Raw genomic sequence first — 18,432 nt, forward strand, 5'->3', positions numbered from 1 at the left:
GGAACAAATCTCCTTTATATTTAGGAACGCTAAGAATCCCTTATAGCTTCGAGGCGTTCAACTTACTGTTTAATATTACTATTTAGAATATACTATAACCTAACCTCTACCTCACTACTACTTAGTCTTTATAAGACAAGATAGCTACTACTTTATTACTTTCCCTTACCTTTTATCGGCTACGAGACAAAACCCGATTGAGCTTAGTCTTCTAATCTTATAATATTATTAGGTTATACTAAACCTAATAGCTTTAAACGCTCTTAATAATAGGAGATTAATAGAGTGACCGGGGAACACCCGCCCCTAGTAAAGCAAGTAGAGCCCGACGACCTTAGACCGCGAACGATACTATTAACGCCTTAGCTACTTATATAAATAACGACACCCTTAAGGTTAGTAAGCTAGAGTTCTACTATAGCGACCGAGACAAGTTCGACACTTAGGTTACTTAGATAGATATATACTTCTTGTTTAACTCTATAGCTAAGAATCTTAAGCCTATCTTTACTACTACTTTCTTAAGAGGACGAGTATAGTATTAGGTCAAACTATTCCTTAGGAAGTACCTTAATAGTAACGGAGAAGATAACGGTAATAGAGTCTTTAAGTTATATAACTATCTTAAGTATGCTATAAGGAGCGTCTTTAGAGTCTCAAATAAGATTACTACTACCGTTCGTGTTATCTAGTACTTAACGTAGAAGACCTCTACCGCCGAGTACGCTACTAAATTCTAGGAATACGCGTAACTTACCGACTAGGACGACGAAGTACTTCAAGTTATATACCGAAGAGGACTAAAGGAGCACGTTAAGGATAAGTTAATAAGGGACGGTCGGAAGATTAATAGCTTAGGAGACCTAGTCTTAGTCACGATCGATCTTAACGACAAGCTCTATAAGAGAGCTATAGAACGACGATACGACTCTAAGGTATCTAGAAAGGCCGGATATACCCTAGGCTACGACAATCGAAATAGAGGCTTTAATAACAATTACGATAACAATAACAAGCCTAGGAACTAGAAGCCCTACTACGGACTATAGCCGATAGAGCTCGACGTTATCGAAAAAGGTCGTTAGATTAGGAATAGTAACGGGAATAGAGGATCCCGGAGTTTAAAGGAAACACGAACCTACTATAGATACGGTAAACCTAGCTATATAGTAAGGGACTGTCGCGGTAAGAATATAGTACGCCGTAAACAGTTTAATATAATATAACCCCGAACTAGTAAATCTAAGAGTAGTATTAAATCTCGAGGAGATATCGACTATACTTAGAGAGTAGAGGAGAGAGCTAGTAATAGAAGTACGGAGCCTCTCCTAGACCCCTTATAAGAACGAGGAGGATACTATAGGTAGCGATTAGTAGAAGTCGAACTATTCGGACTACGAAACTAACTATAATAGTTTACGAAGATATACTAACAAACACTCGAAGAACTCCTAGAAGAAAGGGAGTACCTCGACGATATATTCGACTAGATTAACACCTAGATACATCTTGACGGAGACAATATTAATCTCGTAGCTATACGAGAACACGGCAAACTCTACGTACGATAGTAGGAAGTTACGAACGAGATCGATAAGCAAGAAAAACGAGAGTTTAGTATAATAGTACGAAGAGTCGACTACGAGATCGAATCCAAATCTCGAAATGGTTATAGAAGCCTTTATTAGCGATTCTATTACTAAGACTCGTGTCAAGTTTACTACTCCGTAAAGATAGGAGTAGGGTATTAGCCTTAGTAACCGCGAGGAGCCCTAGGAGCGACGTATAGGTAGAACGCTACGCTCCGAGAAGTAGATATCGACGAATCCTACTTCGATAGTAAAAATAAAGAAAACTAAGACCTAGAATAGGACGGATCGTAGTCACTAAAGCTATAGGAAGAAAGTTAAGAAAGCCTAAAGCTAGACACGATCGAAGAAGACTAGGATCCGGAAGAATCGAGTAAAGAAGATTCCTCCGAAGGAGAAGAGAGCGATACTAACGAAATAAACAAACAACTTGCCTTTACGGTAGACGTACCTAAGAAGCTTTACGATATATTCGTCTACCTATAGAGGAGGTATAAGGAATTCCTACTACGGATAAGTAAACGACGACTACTTAATCCCTACGAGTTTAATAAGATACTCGACGCTTTACGAAGAATAGTATAGGACTACCTAACTATTAGAGCTAAAGAAAATCTCGTAATAGCCGTTACCGAAAGACTACCTATAGGAAGCCGAATAATAGGACTAGGATACCTTATACCGTTAGGAACATTTATGTCGAACGAATTACGACACGCCGTATAACACGTATAATCTCTCTACTTAGAAATGTAGAAGATCTAGGAACGTTGCTAAATATAGATATAGATATAGAAAGGCTCGCGTAAGGTTTAAGCGGAGGCCTCGAGACACTAAGTATAACGTTCTATATATAAATAGGGAAAAGGATCAACTCCCTAGGAATAAGCGACCGAAGGGAGTTATACGATACGGAAAAGGCTTAAGTATTAACTATAGTGTCTCGAACGAAGATTATTATTAATAGGCATCGAATATATACTATTATAGATTCCGGAGCGAGCGGGAATTTTGCCTCCGAATTATTTATTATAAGACACGGGCTAGCTACCCGTAGAAAGAAAGAGGGTTATAAATTAATTAAGGTGGACGGATCGTCCTTACCTAGTATAGAGCGCGAGACAATACCGCTACTACTTATAATCTAATAGTACTACGAGGAAATCACCTTAGATATTACTAATATAGCTAGTTATAACATCGTACTTAGGATGCCTTAGTTAAGAAAGTATAACCTAGTAATTAACTAGAGAAGAGGAGTACTTAGATTTGAGTAATACGATTACGTTATCGCGATTAAACCTACGTAGCGGTAGCGTTCGCTAGTAGATAAGGTAAGATAGCTAAACAGAATATAGCTTACACTAACTAGAAGGACAGAAGAACTACCTTCGACTAGGATAGATACCGACTTAGGGTAGTTAGGTTACGAGATTACCGGAACAGATAGAAGTAACGTACTATCGAAAATGTCTACTTTAGAACTAGACATTCCTCTAGTATATCGCAGATAGTCACGACTATTTAGAGAAGAGGAAGGCAAGGACGCCTTACCTAAGTACGTACTATACGATTATAAGATATATATTTAGCTAGGAAAAGAGCCTCTATAGGGACCCCTATACTAAATGTCCGAAAAAGAGCTCGAAACCTTACGAGAATAGCTAAAGGAGAAGCTAGCTAAAGGATAGATACGACGATCCACCTTAAGCGTAGGAACTCTATACATATTCGTTCTAAAACCAAATAGGAAACTACGACTCGTATAAGACTACCGAAAGTTAAACGAGATTACGATTAAGAACCGATACCCGCTACCTAATATCGAAGAAGTATAAGACAGATTAACCAGATCTATTAAAAGGTGTTCGTAGCGGAAGCTAGCCTTGGGATATTTATAGATAGTCGTAATGAGTCGAGTATAATAGTCGAGGTAATAGTAGTTAAGAGTAGTAGACTTGCTTTTGTTGCTTGTCCTATCTAGAGGGCTTATTCTACTCTTGTTTATATTCGATTATAGACTCCTAGAACCTTCTATACTATATAATCCATTACGTAGTATATTATTAGTTTATAAGCTTTATATAGCTACTTAGCGAGATATACTATTATAAAGCGGTAGACTATCAAATTTAATAGATTCTAACAACCCGTAAGCTCCTAGTATCGCTAGGATCGTACGGAAATGCTTGTCTAGGCCGTAATAGGCTAGCGCCGGACTACCGGCTTATAATATCTTCAGAACTAGCTATGTTCTAATTATACTAAGAGCTAGAGCGCTCTAGGTGGTCTAGAAGACAAGCTATAGAATTTAATAGAGTCTACGAGATATAACTTCTTACAAATCCGCTTCTTATTATAAATATACTACGTAATAGATTACGTAGTATAGAAGGTTCTAGGAGTCTATAATCGAATATAAATAAGAAGAGAATAAGCCCTCTAGATAGGACAAGTAATAAAGCAAGTCCACTACTCTTAACTACTACAACCTCGACTATTATACTCGACTCATTACGACTATCTACGAATATCCTAAGGCTAGCTTCCGCTACGAACACCTTTTAATAGGTTATAACCCCGGATCAGCTCTTAGCCTACGGAACCTAGTCGCCCCTACTAATTAGGAACGATAACTACGCCCTATATATACAACAAGCGGCGTAGCGACCGAAGAAACCCGAGGAAACAAACGAGAAACGGCAAAAATCGCGCGAATCTACTAGAAGGTCCGACACAGATAGGGATTTCCCGCGTTATAAATAAGCGGGCTATACTAAAAAAGGAAACACCCCGGATATCCTAACATCCCGGCGAAAAATCAGCGCTAGTCTCGGCAAACCTTCCGTTTACGGAAGTACCCCGCATTTTGAAGCTACGAGGATTGCGACATACTATAATTATTACAACTTCGTAAATTCGATAACTCGACAACCCTACTACCTAAAAATACGAACCAACCTGTTTCCAGATCAGAAATATACGACAAATCTAACTATAGAGAGCCTGTGGCGTTACAAAGTCCCTTCGGAGCGCTATCCTAAGTAATTAGGAACTTTAGCGTTACTAGTAGTATAAAATCCTTACGAGGAACCTACTAGCAATCCGTATACTAATACGCTAGGACGAAAAAAAGCGAAATCTGAGGGCGGGAGCCTGCGAAAGTAGCTAAAATATTGTGCCTATCTCTCTATAAAAGGAAAGGGCGACTTTTAAAAAAAGCTCTTTACTTTCTAAAGGACGCTTTTTTCAAGATGTCTTTAAACAATAAGACATTTAACATTACGCGTTTTAGGGGCCAATCTAATTATAAATTTTGGGCCCTAAGGATAAAAGCGTACCTTATAAAAGAAGGCCTAAATAAGGCTATAGAGGAACCTATTACGGACGATGAAGAAATTAAAAACAAAGCGCTCGCCGTTATTAGGTTATCTATCGAGGACGGGCCTCTTGTACAAATTCAAAATAAGAATACGGCCCTAGAAGCGTGGAATTCCTCAGAGGACTTATATAGTCCTAAAGGATTTAATTCCTCGTTCTTACTTTTAAGAGAGCTATTTGGTACTACGCTCCCTAAGAGTAATAACTCGGTAGAAAAATATACGACTACTATTTGCCGTCTATACGACGACCTTAAATCTAAAGGCGTCGAGTTGCCTAAGACCGCTATAATAGCGTAGACTTTAAATAATCCTACGGACGAATACGAGTCGTTTGTTACCTCTATTAGTCAAAGCCTAAGAGCTAATATAGAGGCTTATTCTCTCGAAGAATTGTTTAGTAATTTACTAGACGAATCGCGAAGATATAGCGCTAAAGATAAGGAAGATAGCGCTTTATTCGTCGGCAATTCTTCTAAAGGAAAGCCTAAGGGATACGGGCCTAAACGGCCGGGAAATAAAGGTCCTAAACACGCTAATTCGAATAAAGTATGTTCCTATTACGATAAAAAGGGACATATCAAATCTACGTGTTTTAAAAAGAATCCTAATCTAAGAAATAAGACTTTTAAGAAAAAGGATAAGGATTCTAAGGAGGATAGCGACGCGCTATTCGCTAACTCTAACGAAGTTAGCAAAGTCGAAGTACTATTCTCTAATATAGAGGACTTAGGCGGCGAAGAATTAAATAATACCGCCGTTTTAAGCGCAAATAGCGATAATAGTCGCGATAAAAGCGCTAAAAGTACCGAGTTTATTCTAGATTCGGGCGCTTTCCGGCATATTATAGCAAATAGAGACTATTTCACTACATTCCGGGATACTACTACCGTATTACATTAGGGTAACGCCGGGAAAATAGTCTCCTACGGGCAAGGAGATATAAAAATGCGTTTTAAAGACACTAATAAGGTAGTTCTTCTTAAGGATTGCCTTTATACACCCGAGTTTGGCGTAAATCTTATAAGTCTAGCGCAATTAGATGCTCGTAATTGCTATGTCCGTCTTAAGAACGGCGTTATAGATCTGTATAGCGAAAATAATGCCCTTATAACGCGGGCTAATAAAGACAAATCGCTATATAAGTTAGCCGATTATTCTCCGAATAATAGCCTACCTAAAGACTCGAAAGACGAAGAGGGTACGTTCTATACCCTATCTAATAGCGAGAATAATTCGCTAATTTGGCATAAAAGACTAGGACATATAAATCCTAACGCCTTAGAAAAATTAGGCGTAAAGGTAGACAAAAACGATCCTAGGCTCGTAAATTACGACGTTTGCCTTAAGGCGAAATTTACGCGCAAAATTAATAAAATAAGTAATACGAGCACGAAAGCTAAAGCCTTCCTAGATAAAGTTAGTTTCGATATCTGTGGTCCTATAGAACCTAGGACTAATCGCGGACTTCGTTATTTTATTAGCTTTATCGATCATTACTCTAGGCTTATAGAGGTGGATATAATTGAATCTAAGTCCGAAGCTTTTCGTTCTTTTTATAGCTATAAATTACGTACCGAGAATTCTTCGTCTAATAGCGTAGGCGATAATAAAAGGCCTAAGCTTAAGATCCTTAAATCGGATAATGCTCTCGAATTTCTAACTAAAGAATTCAAAGAACTAGTACGGAATAGCGGTATTATACGCGAGCTAATCGCGCCGTATTGTCCGGAGCAAAACGCTAAAATAGAAAGGCCTAATCGTACTATAATGTCTAAAGTACGAGCTATGTTATACGAGTCTAGGCTACCTTAATATTTTTGGGGAGAAGCCGTTTTAGCGGCGATTTTTATCTATAATCGTACGCCGTATTCTAGCCTAGGCTTTAAGTCCCCGTACGAAGTTAGGTATAGGACTAAACCCGACCTTAATAATATTAAAATCTTCGGATCTATCGCCTATTATCGTAATCTAAGTCCTATGAAACTCGAAACTAGGGCGAAAAAGGCTATTCTATTAGGTTATACCGACTACGGTAACTACAAACTATTAGATCTAGACTCTAGAAAAGTAGTCTTTGCTAGAGACGTAAGAGTCTTAGAAGGAACCTTTTTAGATAGTCCTTAATCCGAAGAACCCGCTATAGTTCGCAAATTCGAGGTAACTGATAATTTAAAAATTAGCGAGGATATTAAAGCTTCTAGCGAACGAAATAAAATGGCTACGAAGCAAAACGAGCCGAGTAATAAGAGACTACGCTTAGATACGTCTAGGAAAAATACTTCCGGAAGCGTAGAGGCTTTTAGTCCCGCTATCAACCTCGATAATAGCGATTTTAGCGCTACTCCTTCTATAAATTCGCAAAATGGGGCTAATACTACTTGTTCTAGTCCTCTAGAAAATACGAACGACGACGTAGACCCTATATCTATAGAGGCGAATAAGGAATTAGACGGCCCGTCGATTTCTAATCACCCGTTGATTTCTAATAATCCGTTAGAATCTAATAGTTTTAAGACTTTAGAAGACGACGGATTAGAAGACGAGCTAGCGCTACTCGCTAATTATAGCGGGCAGACCGCCGATCCTATTACTTATAAAGACGCGATTACTAGTCCTAATAAAGTCAAATGGCTAGAGTCTATAAAATCCGAAATAGGCGACTTAAATAAGCTAAAAACTTGGGACTTAGTTAACCTTCCTAAGGATCGCGTAGCCCTTGAAGGACGGTAGGTTTATAAGACTAAAACCGACGCTAAAGGCAATATAATTAAATATAAGAGTCGGTAGGTCGTAAAGGGCTTTAAACAAATATTTGGAGTAGATTACGACGAGACATTTAGTAATACTTGTCGACCCGAAACTTGGCGTTCGTTATTCTATTTTGCGGCTTACAATAATTGGGAAATAAAGCAATAGGACGTTAAATTAGCTTTCCCTAATAGCCCTATAGATAAAGAATTATATATCGAATAGCCCTTAGGTTTCGAGGATAATACTCCGAGAGTTTGCCGTCTAAATACGGCGTTATACGGCTTAAAACAAGCCTCTAGACAATAGTACTTGTACCTTAAGTCTATACTTCAAAAGCTCGGCTTTGTTCTACTTAAGAAAGACGAGGTAGCGTTTAAAAACGCTAATACGGGCATTATAATAACGTGCCACGTAGACGATATGCTTATATTTAGTCCTAATAAAGGACTAGTTAGGGAACTTAAGGCTAGCCTCTCTAAGTCGCTAGAACTAAGTGATTTAGGCGACGTAAACTACTATCTAGGGATCGAAGTAACGCGTAATCGCGAAAATAAGTCTATTACTCTAAGTCAAAAAGGGTATTCAGATAAGATCCTTACTAGATTCAATAAGAGAGGTCTTAATCCGGTTAGTAGCCCTATAGAAAATAGCCTACGTCTAGAAAAGAATAAGGAACAAGCTAGTTTAGAGGATACTCGGCTATTTCAAGCCGAAGTAGGGTCCTTAATTTATCTAGCTACTAAAATAAGGCTAGATATAGGCTACGCCGTAGGGCAAGTAGCTAAATTTGCCTCTAATCCCGATAGCTCACATTTTAAAGCCCTAAATAGGATTTGGAAATACTTGAACGATCCTAAGGCTTACGAGCTAAAACTTGTCTATAAAGCAAGTCTACTACTCTTAACTACTACAACCTCGACTATTATACTCGACTCATTACGACTATCTACGAATATCCCAAGGCTAGCTTCCGCTACGAACACCTTTTAATATGCTGCTATATAACGACTCACGACTTTGGGGCATTGGTCTCGATCCCAGCATACTCTTGCGACCCTGGCAGCTTGACCCAAGGCGCAAAGACATTGGTCTTTTCTGGCAGCATCGCTTTCAGTTCCGGGAAATGACGCCTCAGCACATCACTCAAACTGCTGTTCTGCACCCAGTCGAAACCCTCCTTGGTGTACATTGCCGCATTCCAGGAACCGGCGATGAAGCGGTCACTCTTGAGTCGTCTGCTAGCCATCAGGATGAAGATTCTGAAGGCCGTATCGCTGAAGCCGAATCCTTCTGGTAGAGGTTCACTGTGCGATCCAATGAGGGCATCGACCTTATCAATGTCTCCACCATACACCTCGCTGAGCTTCGCAGCAAGTTCTTTGTTGCCTCCAGTCAGCTCCTCGAAGGTCTTGGGAACGGTCATGCGAAGCAGACGGCGGAACTCGGTGTACCGTGGAACGCCGCGCTCGCGGTCACGCAAGATGTCGACGGTACCCATGTCGCGAAGTTGGCCGTCCGGTGTGGTAAGCCGCTGCATGAAGACTGGATAGTTGCTATTGGTAATTGCGCCTGGGTAGTTGATGCCAAAGGAGTAGAAGGCATCGGCGAAGGTCACGCCGGCTTTGAAAGGGTCGAGGGGCTTCGTGAAGGTGACATCTTCAGTTGGCACTGTGCCGATGTGTCTGCCACTCTCGGCGCCGAAGAGAGCGATGTTATCTGGTATTGTCAGCTTTCGAGGATGTCCGGTCGGTCTTCATGTTCTCACCTGGAATCAACGAATGCATGCGGTACACCGAAACGAACTCTTCTGTCAATGAGTATGGAATGCAGTGGTGGTCGACCCCCGAGCCTGGAATGCCACTAGTTGCTTCACTAGTCTTGGAGATGCGTCCAACGGCCTTGGTCAGCTACAAACAGAAGCGTGTTAGCCATACTCGACGAACCACGTGGCAGTGTCTCAGACTATGATGGGCCGCGTGAGATATGCGCTGCACGACGCGCCCCATTCACTTCATAGCCTTAGACACTGCTCGATGCCTTCTACCCTTCAGAAACGTACCTTCTCCCCAACAATCCCCCACCAGTTGGCACTCATGCCGATCTGGAGAGCAGGATGTGCCAGGATGGCTGGAGTCCATTCCACTGTGTGAATCTTGGCCATAAGAGCGCAGTTGACGATACGTGCCTTGTCAAAGATTTGGTCGCTGCACGTTGTCAGTATTCACAGAACCGGCCACATGGGGAGTACTTACCCTGTCCAGCGTGGATGACCTTGTTTGATCTCGTCGCATATGGCATTGTGTTCCAGCGCGAACAAAGTGTGAAGCATCTCAACACCTAACCACCAATTGTCCGTGAAGCCAGTCTTTGGAGTACCATCTGGGTTTCGTGGAAGGTAGTGAGGCTCTTTACCTACGCTGTCCAGGACTAGCTTGCCGTCAGTACGGCAGCCTCGCAAGCTCTGCGTGACACTTTCACTCGAGCCATAAATCTGCGAGCCATCCCACCAAGCAGTGTTCATGTTCCGGTAGCCGGGGCATCGCTCGTCTGACGCATCCTGCACTTCATCTGGCTTCGTCTTGAAGAGTCTCATAGGCTTGTGCTCTGCTGGCCAGTCGTCGCCCTTCTGGAGAGGGATGTTGTATGTTTGGTCGCTCTATCATGGTCAGCTTCTAAACTTGAGCATGTCAGGACGAGGTTGATCTCACATCCTCGTGATTGAACCAGTCATGGACCTGGAACTGGATCCATGCCGCCGCTAAGAGATTCAGTGTAGTGGCAGGCTTGAAGTCTTCGGGTTTCCTTGCCATGAAGGTCTGACTGACCAGCCGTGGGCTTGGATTCCACAATTCCTCTTCTGTCGGCTTGTGGCAATGCTTACGAGCAAAGTTGCGACCAAAGCGCATGCCAGTACAGCCCATCTTTCGCATCTCAAGAGAGTTGTCACTGCCGTCTGAATTTCGGGTACCCACGTAGCGCTGCTCTGTCGCCGGAAGCTCTCCAAGTTTACCTTGCGCCTCTGTGTTGGCGTACCCATCGTGGAGATTGTAATTGCGCAGCTCAACTCTCATGAAGTCGAGGTTGAAAGCTCCGATGAGACCAGGTAGGCGATGCCATGGGATGTAAGAGTTGATAAGGTGGAATGCTCTTACACCCAAGCGCTCGAATAGCGTCGGCTTGAAGTTCGGCGAGTCCATAGTCGTCTTCGAGGGGCAGCTAACCTGAGATTACACTTGATGTCACTGAAGCGATGCTAACATATACCTCGCGAAATCAGGACAGAGATGCGAAGACGATGCCTCCGAAGCTATAGGCTACAGCTACGCCCTGCATGAAACCGCCTGTCATGCTCAGCTGATCTGTATAGCAGCCCGTTGCTTGGCTGCAGGATGCAGGTACGTCTCTCAGCTGGGATGGTGGTGCCATGTGCCATGAAGTCTAGCGTGTTGTTCGTTCGTTCCACTTCAGCTGAAGTTTGGTGTGCCACAAGGCATAGCCGAGCTGACTTCAGCTGCAATCCGCCTCGCGTGGTTCGACCGGTAAACAGAGTGGCTTGATGACACGCATGGTCGAGGCCTTCAGTACGTTGTGCACGTTTCGATGTGATGCAGGGCATGTTCTGCCCTTGGTGCTGCGTTGAAGGACGCAAAGGCAAGCTGTCGTGCCGGCTCGCCAGCTTCTGACACCTCCGTCCGACATCTCTGCATTTCCAGCGTCTTACTTGCCGTGCGACAAGATGCAACTGAGCCTCATCACCGCTGCAAGAGAATTGCTCTGGCCCAACACATCTCCCAGCAAAGCACTCATTAACGGCGAAGTCGAGCATGAGTACATTCGAGGAAACATTCAAGATAGAAGTCCTTGCCCTGGGCTGAACGCTCTCGCCAACCACGGATACTTGTGAGTATACCTAGCATCTTTCATTCTACAAGACTGACAAACGGTACTAGACCACGAGATGGACGAGGTCTCACCATCGCTCAAGTCGAAGAGGCCTGCATGAGAGGCGTTCATCAAAGCAAAGCCCTTTCCTCCGCCGTTGCTAGACCCTTGAAACAGATTGTCCGCTCTGATGGCACTTTCGACTTGATCGACTTGCGGCGACACAATGTCATCGAGCACGATGCTTCTCTGACCCGGCTTGATGCCCGGCAAGGCGACAACTATACCTTCCAGCCTGCAATGCTTCAATCAATGTTTGACGATGCTCACGGTGGACCAGTCACAGTTGAATCGCTCGCAAAATCTTACAACCGCAGGAAGAAAGAACGTAAGGCAGATGGAGGAGTTGCTGTGCCGCTGGATCTCCGGTTCGTGAACATCATTCAGACAGTCTCATTTCTCAATTCGGCAGATACCAATGGCAAGCTTTCGGACGACATGATGAGGGTGTTCTACGAGGAGGAGAGGATCCCAGAGGTCGTGCTAAACAATCAGCATACACGCACATTGATCGGGCTGCTGGGTTATGCGTTCAAGTTGATCTACTTCGTTGTGGTTGGTAGTTGAGCAAAAGGTGTGGCTTCATGCACAATCGAGTCTGGTTAACTTGTTGGCGTTCACATGGTGACAAAGCTTTGAGGGCATTCACGTGTTGCTCCACTGGCAGTGCCCGAGGACTTCACGGTCTGGTGCGTGCGTGGTACTGTGAGACTTTTCAGAGTAATGAGCGTGTTTGACGGACGAAAGCTAAAGAGATTACTAAGTCAACGAAAGGGTCTCACAGCACTCGTCCTCGCAATCAGCCCTCGAAAAGCTTCTCAAAGAAATCGTTCAAGAACATGCCATCAGGATCAAACTGCTTGCGAAGCTCCAGGTACTCTTTCAGCGCCTCTTGGTCACACGCCTTGGCGTACCAAATCTGCGCAGCCTCAACAGTCTTGTTGATGTGCGGGATGCCGCCGTGCTGAATCGCCAGCTCGCCAAAAGCTTTCCTGAAAGCCTTCCACCTGGGGTCTTTGGGATCATGATGCTCTGGATCGACTACAACCATGTCGGAGTTCCTGCTACGAGAGAGGAGCGACCTGTCGTCCTTCTGGATGAAGTAGACAATGGTTGGCAGCGTGATCAAAAAGTCCCTCTCCTCTCTGAAGCGGTCAAGCAGCTCGCGGTAAGCACGAACCATGCCTGGCCACTTTTCTTCAGGAAACGCCCAGTCATGGAACTCGAAGTTCGGATCGTCCTCTGCGTAGAGGATACCACGATCATTCGGGTTGATGACGAACTCGCTGCCTCGCAAGGCGTCGAGTGGACCTTTGACGAGAAAGTTGCTAAGACCTTCTGCATGCTTGGCGGAAAGCTGCAAGCCCGCAAGAGCCTGCGTGGCAGGAAGCACAAGACTCGTAAACAAGTTGATTGCCTTGCTCTCCAGTGAGTTGGTCAGAGGATGCGGCGGACGCTTGTCAACGTCTTGGAATTTGCGCTTCTGGATGAGAATCGTGTCGACATTCTGGAAGAGAAGGGCAAAAGATTGATCGGCTGAAGAACGCAGCTTCTGCATCTGACCTTCGAAGTCACCCGTGAACTTCTCGATGCTTTGCGTCTCGTAGGTGAAGAGCAGAGATCTGATCGGCCAGATGCGGAGGGTCACCTCGCACACAACACCGAACAGACCGAAGTGAGACCTGATGGCGGGCAGATACTGTGCATTCTGCGTCTCGGAGATCTCGAGCAGCTGCCCATCGCTCTTGACCAGCTTAACTCCAAGTACAAAAGATGACACCTGGGCTCCGTCTGCCAGAGAGGAGTCGTTGGCATGCGTGCCGCTGATGGCGCCATAGTGAAAATTGCCCCATTCCAGAATGACCGGAGGCTGGTAACCCAAAGGCTTGAGGTATTCACAGAGCTGATTGATAGATACACCAGCTTGAACCGTGACGGTGCCATGGTCTTTGTCGATCGACAAGATCTTGTTCAATTTGTCGGTGGAAACAATGATATCACTACCAACGAAGCAGGGAGTGATGGAGTGCATAGCCCCGATGGCTTTAACTTTGGCATGGTTGGCGTGGGCTTCTTTGACGATCTCCTGGACTTCCTCGATGCTGCTTGGAGTCTTCAGCTTGCCTTTTGCGACGCTAAACTTGATCTCATCGTTCCAGTTCACGAGTGTCGGCATGTTGATATGCAATGATGTATGATCGACCTCTGTCGCTCTATTTGTGTAGCCTCTTAATAGTCCTGGTCCTCAAGTTGAGGCAATTGATCAGTGTTGGCCAAGATCGAGAAGGAAGCCTAGCTATCAAATTGAAGGTCAAGTCGTGTTCTCGACTCCAACAGAATTGTACCCCTGCTTGGGCTGAGTGTGTACACATTTCCTGAGAACCATTGTCTTACCACATACTGCTCAAAGGCTGCCTGGAGATACGTACTGCGGCACAACCTCTCGTGAGTCTCACCGGCGAAATCTCAGCTCTCTTGGTGGTGCAATCAGCTTGCGTTCGCTTGCCTTCGTGTGATGGCTGTGCGTAGCGGCCCTTCAAACCTGCAGCATGTCCCCACAAGCAGGGATAGATGTTGAAAGCATGTGAAAGGTCCCTGACAGCTGTGAAGCTGGGGTGCATATACCCTGGTATGTCAGCTTGCTTTGGGCGGTTGGCCCCTACATGTCGTGTAACATTGCTCTCATCCTTCGTCATTGGCAGGGAGTGTTCCGTCTTACATGGACACGGCACAATACAAGCACGTCGGCCGCGCACATGGTGATTCCTCTGGGCCTAGCGCAGCCGTATAGAGAAATAATCGGCGGCGACTTGGCGATGATCACAGCAGCGAGACAAAGGAACATGATTCAGCCTTCTTCGTCCGGTGTACTAAGATAGTTCGGCTGCGTACAGCGGGTTTTATTGGTACAATAGAGCTGAGAGGCTTGATGGTACCGCGCACTGAGCCACCAAGCTACACCCAAGCATGTCGCTTACTCAAACCGAATCCGTGCAGTTGTATATGCGGTATAGTTCCCCTTCGCCGTCATGTTACCAATCTGCGTCGTATATGGTCCAACCGTAGTCAAGCTGGGGATGCGTCCAAGCAGGAATTCCAGCTGACGATACGCAGCTCCCGGGGTGTACTGCGGAATCTCGTGCCCGGCATTGTTGACCGTAACGAAGGTCAGCCCACGCTCGGTGTGTGTTGTACCTGCAACGCCAGCGCCGGCCAATACTGTGTACAATGGAATTGATGGGATGTTGGACTGGTACAGAATAGCGCTAATGACTTCGTCGGCGTTGTCCGGATATGGTACGAAGAAGTCCTCAGTAGGTCGCTGCTGGAATCCTTGCTTGCCGTTCCAAGTCATGTTCTGGATGGTCGCCAGAGTACCATTGGCCAGAAGAAGGTAGTCGAGCCAGCCGTGGCCGATAATGACATTGTTGGTCATCTCGATGACACGTGGGAGAGGTCCCAAAGCGGAGGGTACACTCTGGTCGTTGCTCAAGCCAAGATCGGGGTTTCCACAGATGGCGTAGTTCGTAGGCGGGACATTGAGGGCCTTCTGTACGTCGCTCTGGTTGAAGTAGTTGTTTGGGCCCCAGCCAAGTGATGGGAAGCCCAGCTCATCCCACAAGAACGGGCAGTAATCTGTCAAGTGGTAGATGTTGAAACATGGGTTCACGTAGATCTCTGCAGTCACGATATCGCCCCAAACATCACACCCTGGGGCTGAGGCATTGGGAGCATTGGGCAGTGGTCCCGTTGGTGGGAAAGTGAGTGCTTTCTCCATGAAGTCAATGTAACCGCACTTCACTGCTCGCTCGTTGACATCCTTCATGAAACTCTCGTTAAGTCCGAAGATGTTTGCGTAGTCGTTGAGATGCCAGACAGCCGGCGCCTCGTTGAGGACGTTGTCCTCGTTGATGCTGGGATCGTTGATTTGAATGCCCTTGACGTTGAAGTACTTTTTGTCGTTTGCCTTCAACATGTAGTAGGCGATATAGGGGATGTACTGGCCAGCATAACTCTCGCCAGTGATATACACCTTACGGTCGGTAAGATCGAATGTGGTCATAAAGTTTTCCCAGAAAGCCATGAAGTCTTCGGCAACCTCCTGCTCGTTCTTGATCTTGGCTGGCTCGCCCTTTGCTGCAGGACTGAAACCAGTTCCGATGGGCTGATCGACGTAGACGATGTTCGTCAAATTTGTCCATGAGTACGGATTCGGCACTGGATCATATGTACCACTCTGCCATAAGAAGGGACCGTTTTCCTGGAACAGACCATCAAGCGAACTGCATCCTGGACCGCCGTTCAGCCAGATTGTGATCTCATCCGAAGCTTTCTCATTCGAAGAGGGGAAGAACCAGAAGAACAGTCTGTTCTCATCGTTGGTATTGTTGCTGATGGGCAAGGTACCTGCGTATGACTCGCCGATGTCGAATGGTACTTGAGGGAGGCCAGTGCCATTGACCTCATACTCTGTTCATTGTTAGTACACAACCGCTCAATCAGAATCCGCAGAGCCAGGGACAGAACGCACTCTTGGTCTTGTCGGTATAGTACTGAGGAGCTTTTCCTGCTGTTCTGGCGTTCAGCTCTGGACGTGCTTCCGCACTGCGTTTTACTTTCGCTGGTGCCTTGCGGTGTGGATTCTGCAGAGCCAGTGCTCCATCAGCGGCCAGCGCAGCTGATGCCAGAATCGAGAACTTCATCTTGGCAGAAGTAGTGTTGCGATGTGATGTTGGCAGACGACAAACCAGCAGGCCTAGCCTTTATGTACCGTCCAGCGTCTCGGATGTGGATCCACCATGCTTCATCACACCTTCCATTCGCTGCATTCGACATTGCGGTAACCGGCATCATCGTGCGGAGTCTGAACGCTGTCGCGGTAGACACACCGAGTAGTTGCTTTCGCGTGACGTCGTTGCTGCAGCAAAAATGGTCCGGGCAACGATAGTGTCGTGGAGGATCGGATGCGTATTGGTGAACACATAAGGCAGAAGCAAACTCAAGCTCAATCAAGCATGCGACTAGCGGATGTGGCACAATGCTTGGCGGATCAGCATCTTTGACCTTCCCCAGATGGCTAGCACCGGTCGTGTCGGACTTGGATGTTGCATCCGTTGCGACCATAATCCCGCACTGTTGCTGTGGACAATAACACGCGGCCACAACATGATCGTTCTTGTGCCGACTTCAGCCCTCGGGTTAAGAACTTCTTACAATTTGTACCTGAAGTGATGGTTCTCTCGATCGGTCAAATCTTCGAACCCTTCCATGCCCTCAGCCAGGAAGTCTGCTCCTCGCTCTCTATGTCGATCTCGTTGTCTGTTCGTGGTCCAACAGAGCGCCCAGTACAATATAGTGAACACAATCAAGGCCGCATATGCACCAAGCAGACCTTTGATCGCAGTCGGATAGCGTGGCACTTCAGAGTCGAGGAACAGACGGGGTCCACCAATGTTGCCCGCACAGTACGTGACGAAGAATACGCCCATCACGGTTGCTCTCTTGGTATGGCCTGCTATATGGACTCCAGGTAGTGACCAACACAAGATCAAGGGTGCGCCGAGGATGTTTTGGATCCATGCCATGGCAGTCAGTGCCAGTCTGTGTTCGATGCTGATGGTGAGAAAGCCAATGAGTCCAGCCATGCCTGGAAGACAGCTCAGCAAGATACTTGGCATGAGCCAGCCTTCGAAGCTGGAGAGATACCCGAGCAAGATACAACCAACGATCTCAAAGGCGCCTCCAGGCGTTTGCATCAGACTTGCACGCAGTGCATCGCAGCCAAAGCCCTTGATCAGAGCTGAGGTGAAGTTTGCAACGCCGCCATTCAATATGCCGACTGCTGCGCCCATGAGCCAGACCACCCAGACCTTCGGATCCAGGAAGGCTTCGACGACTTGGTATCGTTTGAACTCGTTTGCTTTCAGACCGATGCGATAACGTGAGATGCGCCAGACAGCGACAACTTTCTCATAGTCGTTGAGCATGCGAGCATTATGTGGTCCATCAGGTAGGAAGATAATGATCTGGGAGTAAAATGTCAGCAAGAAGTGAGCTAGACTCCACGTGTGTACATACCACAAAGCCCTAAGCGATAGTAAGACACCCGACAATCAGGTAGATGAGCTTCCAATTCGGTACGATCAGACCCATCACGTTGCCAGATCCGTAAGCCAACAGCGCACCGATGATCGACGAGAAGCCGTTACAAGCCAACCGAAAGCTAGACCTCATGGACTGTTCCTCTTTCTCCCCGAACATAGCGGTGAGCAAAATGAAGGCCGGGCTGATACATGCCTCCAGGCCACCCAGGAAGAATCGCACAGTGAAGAAGCCACCAAAGTCGAACACAGCCGCTTGCAGCATGCATACACTGCCCCAAACAAAGAGCATGCAGCCGATGAGCCTTCCAATGGGATACCTCTGCAGTGCCAGGTTCCACGGATATGCAGCGAGCAGCCAGCCAATGTTGAGTGCGGAAGCAACCCACGAGTAGTCGCTACCTGTCATGTTCGTGTCGGCTTGAAGGCCATAGGCATTGGAGTAGTTGAGGGTCTGCTTGTTGAGCGAAGGGTAGCTTGAAGGGCATGCGTGAGTGAACGAGGCGAGCTTGCGAGCCGGAGTGAACGGAGCATGTCCGTAAAGCTCCCGTAGCGAGAACAACAATCAGACTCTGTCACCCTGTTGCTTCTTCGAGGGTACGTAGGGTGTTCTTCGAGGGTCCGTGCTTAGGAAGAGGGCCTTTAGAATAAAAGCTATCGCTAACA

At 45.9% G+C, this 18,432-nt stretch overlaps 5 protein-coding genes across 5 annotated transcripts; 1 reads left to right on the forward strand and 4 right to left on the reverse strand.

Annotated features, from left to right (window-relative positions):
* Positions 1–8,732: 8,732 nt before the first annotated feature.
* CLAFUR5_08884 (Alpha-dioxygenase 2) lies at positions 8,733–10,920 on the reverse strand (the record flags this gene model as incomplete). The annotated part of the gene is made up of 5 exons (XM_047908032.1): positions 8,733–9,439; positions 9,489–9,630; positions 9,783–9,927; positions 9,976–10,379; positions 10,432–10,920. The coding sequence occupies 5 exons, from the start codon at positions 10,918–10,920 to the stop codon at positions 8,733–8,735; spliced, it is 1,887 nt and encodes a 628-aa protein (XP_047766340.1).
* Positions 10,921–11,459: 539 nt separating this feature from the next.
* Positions 11,460–12,232, forward strand: CLAFUR5_08885 (Putative sterigmatocystin biosynthesis peroxidase stcC; the record flags this gene model as incomplete). Its single annotated transcript, XM_047908033.1, has 2 exons — positions 11,460–11,623; positions 11,674–12,232. The coding sequence occupies 2 exons, from the start codon at positions 11,460–11,462 to the stop codon at positions 12,230–12,232; spliced, it is 723 nt and encodes a 240-aa protein (XP_047766341.1).
* Positions 12,233–12,464: 232 nt separating this feature from the next.
* Positions 12,465–13,841, reverse strand: CLAFUR5_08886 (L-gulonolactone oxidase; the record flags this gene model as incomplete). Its single annotated transcript, XM_047908034.1, has 1 exon — positions 12,465–13,841. The coding sequence occupies one exon, from the start codon at positions 13,839–13,841 to the stop codon at positions 12,465–12,467; it is 1,377 nt and encodes a 458-aa protein (XP_047766338.1).
* A 798-nt stretch (positions 13,842–14,639) lies between these two features.
* CLAFUR5_08887 (Carboxypeptidase cpdS) lies at positions 14,640–16,368 on the reverse strand (the record flags this gene model as incomplete). Its single annotated transcript, XM_047908035.1, has 2 exons — positions 14,640–16,135; positions 16,197–16,368. 2 exons carry the CDS (start codon positions 16,366–16,368, stop codon positions 14,640–14,642), a joined length of 1,668 nt encoding a protein of 555 aa, XP_047766339.1.
* A 507-nt stretch (positions 16,369–16,875) lies between these two features.
* Positions 16,876–18,175, reverse strand: CLAFUR5_08888 (uncharacterized protein; the record flags this gene model as incomplete). The annotated part of the gene is made up of 2 exons (XM_047908036.1): positions 16,876–17,691; positions 17,777–18,175. 2 exons carry the CDS (start codon positions 18,173–18,175, stop codon positions 16,876–16,878), a joined length of 1,215 nt encoding a protein of 404 aa, XP_047766040.1.
* Positions 18,176–18,432: the final 257 nt, after the last annotated feature.

This window comes from Fulvia fulva, chromosome 9 (genome assembly GCF_020509005.1).
Source record: "Fulvia fulva chromosome 9, complete sequence".
In the NCBI taxonomy this organism is placed as follows: Eukaryota; Fungi; Ascomycota; class Dothideomycetes; order Mycosphaerellales; family Mycosphaerellaceae; genus Fulvia; species Fulvia fulva.